The sequence below is a fragment of the Gorilla gorilla genome, chromosome 12, assembly GCF_029281585.2.
Source record: "Gorilla gorilla gorilla isolate KB3781 chromosome 12, NHGRI_mGorGor1-v2.1_pri, whole genome shotgun sequence".
NCBI lineage: Eukaryota > Metazoa > Chordata > Mammalia > Primates > Hominidae > Gorilla > Gorilla gorilla.
The window spans coordinates 130,369,199-130,382,732 of record NC_073236.2 but is presented as its reverse complement, the minus strand read 5'-3'; the positions used below and the strand labels follow the sequence as shown (position 1 = coordinate 130,382,732).

Here is a 13,534-nt window from a genome sequence, read left to right as displayed (position 1 = left end):
TAATCCCAGCTATTCATGAGGCTGAGGCACAAGAATCACTTGAACCTGGGAAGTGGAGGTTGCAGTAAGCCAAGATTGTGCCACTGTGCTCCAGCCTGGGTGACAGTGAGACTCTGTCTCAAAAAAAAAAAAGGTAACTAATTTTGGACATGTTATATTTGAAGTGCCAAATGGGCAGCTGAATATGAACTCCAGAGAACAAGTCCAGGTCAGAGATACATGTCTAGTCATTAGCAGAACACTGTCAAATGAAGTGAAACCAGTACAACTCATGTAACAACAAAAAAAAAAAAAAAAAAAGAGGAAGTGGGGGGAACGGAGAGATGCCCATTTCCTTGGCTGATTTTAGGAGTAAATAAAGAGATACAGATTGAGCATCCCTTATCCAAAATGCTTGAGACCAGAAGTGTTTCATTCATCAGAATTTTTTAAATTTTGAAATATTTGCATATACATAATGAGGTATCTTGGGGATGGGACCCAAATCTAAAAATAAAATTCATTTATGTTTCATTTATTCACTTACTTTGAGATAGAGTCTCGCTCTGTTGCCCAGGCTGGAGTGCAGTGGCGCGATCTCGGCTCACTGCAAGCTCCGCCTCCCAGGTTCACACCATTCTCCTGCCTCAGCCTCCTGAGTAGCTGGAACTACAGTCGCCCGCTACCACACCTGGCTAATTTTTTGTATTTTTAGTACAGACAGGGTTTCACCATGTTAGCCAGGATGGTCTCGATCTCCTGACCTCATGATCCACCCAGCTCGGCCTCCCAAAGTGCTGGGATTACAGGCATGAGCCACCGCGCCTGGTCTAAACAATATTTTTAAGTAACTTTTTTTGCATGAAAAAAAGTTTGGGTACAATGAAGCATTCGAAAGCAAAGGTGTCACTGTCTCGGCCACCCACATAAATAATCTGTGGTTGTCTGGCATCACCATCATTCCTGACTGATTTTACATGCTACAGTAAGTAATCATTTTGTTATACCTATTCACACATAAGTACTACACAGTAAAAAATATACCACTAACAGTGAAAAAATCGTGTGTTAGGGGTAATGTGTGCTGTCATGCCAGCATTCAAAAAGTTTCAAATTTTGGAGCATTTCAGATTAGGGATGCTCAACCCATATATGAAAAGCCCTTCATTTCACTTCCGTTACCTCAATGAAGCCCATTCCTGTCCTCCTTTCCTATCGATCTTTTTCAGACTTTCTTCACATTACACTTCCAGCTGTATACACTTATCATCTCACAAATAGAAAATGGTGAAGGATCCAAAAATCAACCACAATTGGCCTTGGAGGAAACCTATATTTAATGTTCTAGGAAATCCTGTGAAAGTCAAAAGGATCTCTCCAGTTTCCCCATCACAATTATCTGCTTAACTCCTCTCCATTCTACTCTTGAAATATGGTTTATCTCTTAGACTAATATAAAGCAGAGTTGCGTTAAATCTCCCTTGGAGCAGTTAGGGCAGTTAAGCATTTAGGTTTCAAAGGAATGCAGCCAGTAAGCAAAACTAACATCAAAAGAGAAAGACAGATGTCAAAATACTGAGTAAAATGGTGCCGTCAATAATGAAATCAGCACTGCAATATGGAGAATCCCCATGCCAATAACCTCAAGGTAAATTTGAAAATACATGTTTCAGATACAAACTTTCTCATCCCTCATCTGTGACCTATATTTTTTCCTCCCACCCACTACATCCTCTTTTATTAAAAGCAACACAAAGGGAAAACAATTTTGAAATCAAAGTGAGACTTATACACCCCAGCTGCAACTTCAACAAGATATCATCATGACTAAGCTCATATGACTCATAACTTTCCTAAATTATGCAATTCATAACAGTTCAATTGAAATCATTTTTGGTGACCCATAGAGGACTCTAAAAACCAGGCTTCATTTTATTAGGTATTTTTTGCCTTTCAGAAAAATGTTGTCATATGCCTAATCGATATTTAGTACTGCAATATAGTAGTATTTGTAGGACAATAAACATAAAAAATAAATAATAAAGCATGCTTTTCAACTATGAAACTATTTGCTAGTCTTGACCAACTCAATCTAATGGTAAGGTTAAGTTAAGCAACAAATTATATTGTAAGCTGTCAAACAAACTGAAAAAAAAAAAAAGTCATTCTTCAAAAGAAAAATACCCACAAGGCCTATGTTCATCATTGACAACTGACAGCATCTTCCTGAGACTCATTTTCCTCCTCCTTTATTTGAAAACTAGACTTGATCTCTAAGATTCATTTGGTGATAACACTTGCTATAACGTACTCTAGCACTCTCCTCTATGCTGTTTTAGAAGTGTCCTAAATGAATGTCTATTTCCCTATGCCATAACCATTTGAAGATGGATATCGTCTGATCTTTGTATTTCCAATGCCACATATAATACTTGTGTGTCCTTCAAATACTTCGTTTAAAAAAAAAAAAAAAAAGAGGCCGGGCGTGGTGGCTCAAGCCTTTAATCCCAGCACTTTGGGAGGCCGAGGTGGGCTGATCACCTGAGGTCAGGAGTTCGAGACCAGCCTGAATAACATGGAGAAACCCCATCTCTACTAGAAATACAAAAAATTAGCCGGACATGGTGGCACATGCCTATAATCCCAGCTACTTGGGAGGCTGAGGCAGGAAAATTGCTTGAACCCGGGAGGCGGAGGTTGTGGTGAGGTGAGATGACGCCATTGCACTCCAGCCTGGGCAACAAGAGCAAAACACTGCCTCAAAAAAAAAAAAGAAAAAAAAAAAGAAAAACAAAAGTCTATGCATTCTTCTGGCACAGATGGTCTGCATTTTGCAAATAAAAAACAAACACATGGGCCAGGAGCGGTGGTTCACGCCTGTAATCCCAGCACTTAGGGAGGCCCAGGTGGGCGGATCACGAGGTCAAGAGTTTGAGACCAGCCTGGCCAACATGGTGAAACCCCGTCTCTACTAGGAATAGAAAAATTAGCTGGGCGTGGTGGCACATGCCTGTAATCCCAGCTACTCAGGAGGCTGAGGCAGGTGAACTGCTTGAACCCCGGGAGGCGGAGGTTGCAGTGAGCTGAGATCACGCCACTGCACTCCAGCCTGGGCAACAGAGCAAGACTCTGTCTTGGAAAAAAAAAACGGTCTAAAAAACCTTACGATCTGCAAATGTTATGAATTGATCTAGAAAGTAATGTTTTTCTTTAAACTGTATGCTTCCTTGGGACTCATGCTTATTTTTACCTACGAACAACAGATTAATAACATAAGTGAAACAGTTGTGTCAGGATGGGGGTGAAACAGTTGTGTCAGGGTGGTGCAAATATAATTTTAATATCTCAAAATACATATTTATTCTTTTTACTAACATTTATCCTTAAAATGAAGACCCTTACCCTATCCCTCCATCCTAACCACAATCCTACCTCAAAATGTCCTTCAATTTGTACCGACTTACCACTTCTCAGCACTTCCTAACTAGATCCCTTGCCTTTCATTAGTCACGTGTAATCCATTTCAATCGGAAAGAATCATAAGACAGCTGTTCAAGTGATAACACTCTCAACACCTTTAATATCCATATCAATCCATTACAATTTCTGTCCATTAAATATAAAGAAAAAAACACTACACATGGTATCATGGTGAAATTTGGGAACCAGTACAACCGTGCAAGCCTACAATTTCACACACTGGGAAAACATTATTTCACGCTTTATTACTAATTAATCAAAGTGTCTTACACGTCAATTTTTGAAAGATAAAAGGATTTTAAAATACACTAAAAGTTCACGCAAACTTACTTCCACCAAAGTTCAGATCCCTTAATGCATGTCCATCCTTAAAATCCAATCTCTCTGGAAAATCTAATGAAATAGGAACCCTCTACTTTCTAGCCTCTAAACTCATCAAACTCGTCACTCTTGATAATTTCTTTGTTTAAAAGTGCAAGGAAAGCATTCATAGTGGCAGCACCACGAGTTGGCTTAGCAGGTTTCCGCCTCCCCCCATCTCCCAAGCACCTCCAATAAGCTACAATTGAAATAACCAAGAACGTGCTTAGGATGTTCGCAAAAACACAACTCTTAAGACTCCAACTCCAGTCTCCGCCTCCCAACGAGATTACTGCATAAGTACCTCCTACAGCAGAAATTCTAGTTCCCTCCTTCGAGGACCAGGAAGAATTGTGGAGCTTTGGGCCCTTCCTTTCTGGCTCTGGTAGGAACACACAACACTAGATTTGTTCCTTACTAAGGCAAGAACCCTAACCACATCTCCCTCTCCAAACAAGATACAGCCGCCCTACTCCTTACCGCTTTCCCAACACCCTCCCCGAACACAAAGCTAGGGAGCAAACCCCTCTCAGGCGCTCAGTCACTACATGGAGCCCGTCCAGTAGCCCTTTCCCACTCAGAGACAGGCCCATCTCCTTTATTCTTTCCCCAAACTCCGAGAGCCACACCCCCTTCTACACTGAAAACTTAGGGACGCGCCACCATCACCAATACCCCGCCCCCAAACACCTGATAGACCCAGCTCCCCTGCTCTTCCCTCAGACGAGCGCTCCAGGCGCCGGCCTAAGCCAACTCCCCTGGGTCTTTACCGAGTCTCTGGTGGGGGCCGAAGCCCGGGTCATCCGGAGGTCGCGGCGCCAGCACGAAAGGAACCACGCTGGTCAGGAATAGGAGAGACTGCCTCATGTTCCCGGCCCCGCTACCGGCTCCACCTCCCTGGGCAGCCTTCGCCTGACGGGGTTTCGGAAAACTGCTCACATCGGGGGAGGACGGGATCCGCCCGGCCTAGCCCCTCAAACCTCTTTTCCCTCCCGCGCCGCCTACTGGGAAGATTCTACCGCCAGGCTCGACGCCCCCGGAAGTGCAGGTGGCGTTACCAAAGGCCGGCTCAGCCAGCTTCCGGCCGCCGCTGTCCCCCGCACCACCCACAGCCGGAAGCCGGCTGCCGCGCGGCATCCCGGGAGGCTCCGCTTGCCCCGCCCCACGCCGGTGCGCCGCGGGCCTCTGGTCGGCTGCCGTGTTCGGCCCCGCCCGTCACGTCTAGCTGGGGCTCGCCCGGCGCCTTCCTGGACGCAGACGTATGAGTCCCAACTCCACCCAGTCCGGCCTGGCCTCTGTCCCCGGGTGACCGCGGAATGGGGAGGCGGGAGCTAGCGAGCAGGCCCTCAGGCGCGTCTGGCCGCCTTCTTTGTCTTGATGCCCACGTCTGGTTAGGATCCCTGCTGTCCATTTTATTAAAGGAGCTGTTATGTTAATGGTGGTTTGCCACAGTAAAATATCAGCGTCTTTTTCAACAATACATTTCAACAATACATTGTTGGCTAAAATCAACCGGACCTGGTCTGTACATCTGAGGTATAAAATATCTTTATTAAACATACCCATTAGTGGCATACCTAATCAAAAAGTAAGCAGAATTTCACATGCAAATTGTATACAATCTTTAAAAATTGTATTCCATAAGAATGTGACAGTTGAGTACGGTTTTTGGGGGGCTTTTTTGGTGTACCATAATAATGTCATCTAGTTTCTTTTCTGAACATCCAGTCACCATACTGTCCGGCTTATAACTTCAGTAGATCGTAGATTATATTATTTTGGTATCCCCAACAGCTCTTGTACAGTGCCTTGCTCATAGAAGGTACTTAGCTGTTTAGTAAATGCCGTTTAAAAAAAAAAAAGATCCCGATCCATTTTCTTTTCTTTTTTGGGGGGGGTGGGGCAGGGGAAAGAGTTTCGCTCTTATTGCCCAGGCTGGAGTGCAATGGCGTGATCTTGGCTCACTACAACCGACTGAACACCTCCTGGGTTTAAGCGATTCTCCTGTCTCAGCCTCCCAAGTAACTGGGATTACAGGCGCCCGCCACCACGCCCAGCTAATTTTTGTATTTTTAGTAGAGATGGCGTTTCACCACGTTGGCCAGGCTGGTCTCAAACTCCTGACCTTAGGTGATCCACCCGCCTCGGCCTCCCAAAGTGCCAGGATTACAAGCGTGAGCCACCGTGCCTGGCCTGAATAACCAGAAGTCCTAGATTTCCAGGGACATTCCAAATTTCAAGTAATCTTTTTCAATTCACAAATCAGGACCCAAATTATTCCAATTTGCAGTTCATCTTTCATTTATCTATTGTGCATACTTTTAAGATAAAAGAGCACCACGTGGGGGAGATAAAGAGCCAAAGGAATATGGTAAGAGGGGCACTGGATAGATTAATTAGTTTATCTTTTTTTTTTTTTTTTTTTTTGAGACGGAGACTTGCTCTGTTGCCAGGCTGGAGTGCAGTGGCGTGATCTTGGCTCACTGCAGCTTCTGCCTCCCAGGTTCAAGGGATTCTCCTGCCTCAGCCTCCCGAGTAGGTGGGACTACAGTTGCGCGCCACCACGCCCAGCTAATTTTTGTATTTTCAGTAAAGACAGGGTTTCACCATGTTAGCCAGACTGGTCTGGATCTCCTGACCTCGTGATCTGCCCGCCTTGGCCTCCAAAGTGCTGGGATTACAGGCATGAGCCACCGCACCCGGCTCTTTTATCTTTTGAGACGGTCTGGCTCTGTAGCCAAGGATGGAGTACCGTGACACAATCACAGCTCACTGCAGTCTCGACCTCCTGGGCTCAAGCAATCCTCCAGCCTCACCCTCCTCAGTAGCTGGGACCACAGGCATGCACCACCACACCTGGCTAATTTTTACATTTTTTTTTTATAGAAATGGAGTCTTGCTATGTTCCTCAGGCTGGTCTCAAACTCCTGGCCTCCCAGAGTGCTGGGATTACAGGTATGAGCCACTGCACTCAGCACCAAAATAATTCTTTAAAACTATATACCCCCTGGCCAGATGTGGTGGCTCACACCTGTAATCCCAGCACTTTGGGAAGCCGAGGTGGGTGGATCACGAGGTCAGGAGATCAAGACCATCCTGGCTAACACGGTGAAACCCCGTCTCTACTAAAAATACAAAAAATTAGCCAGCGTAGTGGCACGTGCCTGTAGTCCAAGCTACTCGGGAGGCTGAGGCAGGAGAATCACTTGAACCCTGGAGGTGGGGGTTGCAATGAGCCGAGATAGCGCCACTGCACTCCAGCCTGGGCGACAGAGGGAGACTCCATCTCAAAAAAAAAAAAAACTATATACCCCCTAGGTGTATCTTTAAAGTTTTTCATCATTAACGTAGTAGTAGCAAAGTATCAAACTTTCAGCATAAATACTGACATTTAAAATTAAAGCTGTTAGGTCATTATTTTAAAGTTTTCCAATAGAGTATAAATACCTCAAAGATTTGACAGCCACAGTGGTAGCCCAGCCTCCAAGATGGCCCCCAATGATGCCTGCTTCCTCTTCTACACTGGGCCATAGTTGGTCTGTGTGACCACTAGCATGCAGCCGAAGTGATGTCACTTCTGAGGTTAGGACACAAGAAACTGTGTCCTCCATCTCAGGTGCTCTCTTGCTTGCTTGTTTCCTCTTGAATCACACACTCTGGGGGAAGCCAGCTTTCATGTCATGAGAACACTCAGGAAAACTATGGAGAAGTCCAATAGAACAGGTCAGCAGCCAACAAACACCAAGGAGCTGCCAAAGACTATGTGAGTGAGCTTGGAAGGAATTCAGCCCCAGGCAAGCTTTAAGATCGCTGCAGCCCCTGACCTACCGTCTGACTATAACTAAGCTACTCCCAAATTCCTCAGCCTCAGAAGCTGGGAGATAAATGTTCGTGGTTCTAAAGCTCCTAAATTAGGGGTAATTTGTTACACAGCCACTATCATCTGTTCAAAAAAATACGTAAACAAGTTGACGGGATCCTGGGTTCTTAACACCTGAAGTGATGCTTTTAATTTAGGATTTAATAAAGATAATTAAAAATATTTCTTGAGGTTCCCCAATCCCATGCTGTGGAATTAATTATTCATAATTTAGATATCGCAAGTGAATTTAAGAGTAAACATTTGCAGTTATTAAACACATAAGCCACATATGGCTCTGCAGTTAACTACCAAACCCACACAAGTACTGGTAAAACCTTGTCCAAATGACCAGAGAACTAACTGGTTCTGGCTGGGTGTTTTGTTTCCTTCTATCTATTTCTCTAGCTCTATTTCTCTTATTAGCCAATTTTGTCTTACACCAACCCCACCAGTTTTTATAGATGGATAGAGCCATCCTCACTGTTTCTAAAATGGTAATTATTCCTGCATTTGTATGCTTTTTTGCTGATGAACAAATCTGTGGAAAGCGATCGCTTTAAGTATGAGTCAACCCACAAATAAGACAACAGATGCCACTTAATGAAAAATAGGACTTTATACAAAGTCATGTGCCAAGAACTCTAATTTCTAAGGTTTTAGTTAAGAAATTTTAACCTATTTTAGAAAAAATCAACCTTTTTTTTTTGAGACGGAGTCTTGCTCTGTCGCCAGGCTGGAGTGCAGTGGCGCGATCTCAGCTCACTGCAACCTCCGCCTCCCGGGTTCAAGTGATTCTCCTGCCTCAGCCTCCCGAGTAGCTGGGACTACAGGCATGCACCACCACGCCCAGCTAATTTTTGTATTTTTAGTAGAGACGGGGTTTCACCATATTGTCCAGGATGGTTTCAATCTCTTGACCTCATGATCCACCCACCTCGGCCCCGCAAAGTGCTGGGATTACAGGCATAAGCCACCGTGCCCGGCCAAAATCAACCTTTTAGAAAAATGACAAATATGCATGGGACAAAGCAGAGACATTTGCAGATCCTCACTGATGAACAGATGATTTTGGGGGGAATTTTTTTTAATTGTTATAAAGTCTCCTTTCTTTCTTTCTTTCTTTTTTTTTTTTTTAGAGACAGGGTTTGACCATGTTGCCCAGGCTGGTCTCGAATTCCTGGGCTCAAGCGATCCACCCACCTCGGCCTCCTAAGGTGCTAGGATTACGGGTGTGAGCCACCACATCCCACTGATATGAACCACCATTGTGTGCAGAAGTATCATACATCCTACATACTGTATGCCACATAAAATATGGAGCTGTGTCGGTTCTTTTCCTTCTTAAATCCCTGCCTCTCTCCCTTGAGATCTCAGGGTAATTGAACCACATGAATAACTGAACATAGAGAGCAGACTAGATAAAGAGAACAAATGGAAACTTGTGCTGGTTTGAAATTACCTCAGATCTGAAGTGGCCAGAAGTCATTACTCTTGGGTTGACAGGCCCCAGAGAGGAGACTCTCACCAATTACCCTCTAGTTCCACAGCAGCCAGAGACCTTAACTGAAAAGCTGTTCTACTTAGGGCTCTTCAGAAAAACCGAACTTGATTGTTCAGTGTTTAAATTCTGAAAATTTTACTAATATTTTAAGAATTATACCAAAGAGATACACATTATACCTTTGGCCTCAAAGAAATTATACTCTGAAACATAGATATATATAAACACACAAACACCCAAATGCATCAGGAAAAATAAGGATCATGGATTTTTTTCACATTAACTTTTTGGGTTTGTGTTTTTTTTGAGATGGGGTCTCGGTCTACCACCCAGGGTGGAATGCAGTAGCACAATCTCGGCTGACTACAACCCCTGTCTTCTGGGTTCAAGCAATTGCTTGTGCCTCAGCCTCCTGAGTAGCTGGGACTACAGGCGTGCACCACCATGCCCAACTAATTTTTATATTTGTATAACAGTGGAGACGGGGTTTCACCATGTTGCCCAGGCTGGCCTCAGATGATCTGCCCACCTCAGCCTCCCAAAGTGCAGGGATTGTAGGTGTGAGCTATCACGCCTGGCCCACATTAACTTTTTAAAATAAATTTCCATTTAGAAAAATTTCAGATTTACCGAAAAGTTGCAAAGATAGTATGGAGTTCCTGTTTCACCCAGCTTCCTAAATGTTGACCATGATGATCATGGTATGTTTGTTAAACTAAAAAAATAATATTGGTACAATACTAGTAACTAAACTGCAGACATTTGTTTTTTTTTTTTTTTTTTTTTTTTTGAGACGGAGTCTTGCTCTGTCACCCAGGCTGTAGTGCAGTGGTGCGATCTTGGCTCACTGCAACCTCCTTCTCCCGGGTTCAAGCGATTCTCCTGCCTCAGCCTCCCAAATAGCTGGGACTACAGGCTTGCGCCACCATGGCCGGCTAATTTTTGTATTTTCAGTAGAGACGGGGTTTCACCATATTGGCCAGACTGGTCTCAAACTCCTGACTTCAGATGATCTGCCTGCCTCTGCCTCCCAAGTGTTGGGATTACAGGTGTGAGCCACCACACTGGCCGGATTTTTTTATTTTTTAATGTGTCTTACGGTCTTTAAGAAATTTTGAGGCCAGGCACAGTGGCTTACTCCTATAATCCCAGCCCATTGGCAGGCTAAGGAGAGATTGCTTGAGCTCAGGAGTTCAAGATCAGCCTGGGCAACAAATTAAAAAAATTAGCCAGGCATGGTGGCACATGCCTGTGGTCCCAGCTACTCAGGAGGCTGAGGCTGAGGCAGGAAGATCACTTGAGCCCAGGAAGTCAAGGCTGCAGTGAGCCATGTTTGTTGCCACTGCACTCCAGCCTGGGCAACAGAGTGAAACCCTGTCTCAAAATAGATAATTAAATTAAATTTAAAATTATGATAAAATACACATAACACAAAATTTACCATCAACATTCAATACATTTACAGTGCTGTGCAATCATCACCACCATCTGATTCCAGAACATTTTAATCACCCCAAAAGGAAACCCCATACCCATTAAACCACCTTTCCCCCTCCTCCCAGTCCCTGGAAGCCACTAATTGGACTGCAATTTTGTCACTAATGTCCTTTTTCTGTTCTAGGATCTAACCCAGGATACTACATTGCATTTAGTCACATTATTGTTATACTCTTTAGGTCAAATAAAGCTATTTTAAATATTTCATTCTCGGCTGGGCGCGGTGGCTCACGCCTATAATCCCAGCACTTTGGGAGGCTGAGGCAGGTGGATCACCTGAGGTCAGGAGTTCAAGACCATCCTGGGCAACATGGTGAAACCCCGTCTCTACTAAAAATACAAAAATCAGCCGGGCGTGGCAGCATGTGCCTGTAATCCAAGCTACTTGGGAGGCTGAGGCAGGAGAATCACTTGAACCTGGAAGGCAGAGGTCGCAGTGAGCTGAGACACTGCTACTACACTTAAAAAAAAAAAAAACTCTGCAGAAGCAATAGTTAATATACTTAGTGGTGTTAAAGGAAACTGTCCAGCTCAATCCCTCACTCTCTCTCCTTTGAACTAGTCCCTATCATTCCCATAATACCTGAAGTGACTTTCTTACCTCTGCCTCCTCTCCACCAGTGCCTCCACCTGTCTTCCATAACACCAGCTAAATGTCTCCTATCCGTGGACTTTTTCTTGGTTCTTTTATAGCCCGTCCTTCATTTTATCTTGCGTTGTTGTCTCTTGATGGTATTTTGGTATTTTCTACCAAAGCACAAGTTCCTAAAGGTGAGGACCCTACTACCTTCCATATCAAATAAGTGTTCTGCCTAAGGCAGTTAACAGTATTTATGAAACAAATATCATTATCTGACATACAGCCAGATACGTCACAATTTCCCTCATCTAAATAAATTAGACAATTTAATGCTTATAGCAGGCAGAATTGTGTCCCCCCCGCCCAAGAAAATAAGTTTAAGTCCTAACCCCTGGTATTATGAATGTGATCTTATTTGGAAACAGGGTCTTTGCAGATGTAATCAAGTTAAGATGAGGTCATACTGGATTAGGCTGGGCCCTAAATCCAATGACTGATGTCCCTGTAAGAAGAGAAGTGACACAGAGACACACAGGGAGAGCACCGTGAGATGATGGCTGCAGAGATTAGAGTTATACACCTACAAACTGAACACCAAAGAGCGCCACGACACCAGAAGCCAGGAAGAGGCAAGGAAAGACTCTTCCCCTGGGCCTTCAGAGGGAGCATGGCCCTACAGACACCCTGATTTTGGACATCTGGCCTCTAGAACGGAGAGAATAAATTTCTCTTGGTTTTTATTTTATTTATTTTTATTTTTTATTTTTTGGTTTGTTTGTTTTGTTTTTTTGAGACAGGTTCTCTCACTCTGTCACCCAGGCTGGAGTGCAGTGGCACCATCTCGGCTCACTGCAGCCTCGATTTCCTGGGCTCCAGCAATACCCCCACCTCAGCCTCCTGAGTAGCAGGGACTACAGGCACATGCCAGCCACCATGCCTGGGTATTTTTTTTCGTTTTGGTAGAGACAAGGTTTCCCATGTTGCCCAGGCTAGTCTCAAGCTCCTGAGCTTAAGCAATCTACCCACCGCGGCTTCCCAAAGTGCTAGGATTACAGGTGGAGCCACCGCACCTGGCCATTTATCTTATTTTAAGCTATCCAGTTTGTGACAACTTATCACAGCAGCGCTAAGAAAATATTACAATGCTTATGGAACACAGCCTAAGGTTACCTCCCCTTCTGCCCTTCTGCCTTTTCTCCTGAAATTCCTCTTGCCTGGAATATCCTTGCTCTATGTATCCAGCTATGAAAAACCTAAGCATCCTTCACTGGCATCTGAACGTTCTACTCACTGGCATCTGAACATTCTGATTTGTAGATCGCAGGTCTCCACCATTTTTTAGTAGTCTTAGCCTTTTAAAGATCCCATTTATTTTGTCACAGTTCTGGAGGCCAGAGTCCAAAATCAAGGTGTCAATTATGCAAATATTTGGTCCTTCAAAGCCATTCTTACATAGGGTGATGGAGTCAGGTAACCAGCAGAGAGCAGGGAGACTGTAAAATTACATCTTTTTCTATTCCTGTCTACTTCTGAATTCTGATAGTAAATCTCTTGTGATTTAATCATTATTCTTTTTTGTTTTTGAGACAGGGTCTAGCTCTGTCACCCAGGCTGGAGTGCAGTGGTGTGAACATGGCTCACTGCAGCCTCGACCTCCCGAGCTCAGTGATCCTCCCACCTCAGGCTCCTGAGTAGCTGTAACCACAGGCATGTGCTACCAGGCCCAGCTAATTTTTTTTTTTTTTTTTTTTTTGAGATTGAGTCTCGCCCTGTTGCCCAGGCTGGAGTGCAGTGGCGTGATCTCAGCTCACTGCAGCCTCTGCCTCCCGGGTTCATGCCATTCTCCTGCCTCAGCCTCCTGAGTAGCTGGGATTACAGGCGCACCACCACATCCAGCTAATTTTTGTATATATATATATATATATATATATATATTTTTTTTTTTTTTTTTTTTTTTTTTTTTAGTAGAGATGGGGTTTCACCATGTTGGCCAAGCTGGTCTCAAACTCCCGACCTCAGGTGATCCACCCACCTCAGCCTCCCAAAGTGCTGGGATTACAGGCGTGAGCCACCGCACCTAGCCAATTTTTTAATTTTTTTGTAGAGATAGGGTCTTGCCTTGTTGCCCAGGTTGGTCTCAAACTCCTGGGCTCAAGCAATCCTCCCGCCTTGGCCTCCTAAAGTGCTGGGATCACAGGCATAAGCCACTGTGCCTGGCCTGATTTAATTCTTCTTCTTCACCTGATCCAGTTTTCTCCATGAAGACTTGAGACCA

General features: G+C 44.3%; 1 protein-coding gene across 2 annotated transcripts in view; it reads right to left on the bottom strand.

Moving 5' to 3' along the window:
• The window catches only part of ADAM17 (ADAM metallopeptidase domain 17), a 66,627-nt gene extending 61,610 nt beyond the window's left edge, over positions 1–5,017 (bottom strand). The window contains exon 1 of one of the 2 annotated variants that reach the window (XM_004028817.5): positions 4,590–5,017. In XM_004028817.5, the coding sequence (XP_004028866.4) occupies positions 4,590–4,686 (97 nt within the window). In that variant the 5' untranslated portion in view covers positions 4,687–5,017. The remainder of the gene's footprint in view (positions 1–4,589) is intronic. The other variant, XM_063696068.1, reaches the window with a different exon arrangement.
• Between the last annotated feature and the right edge of the window lie 8,517 nt (positions 5,018–13,534).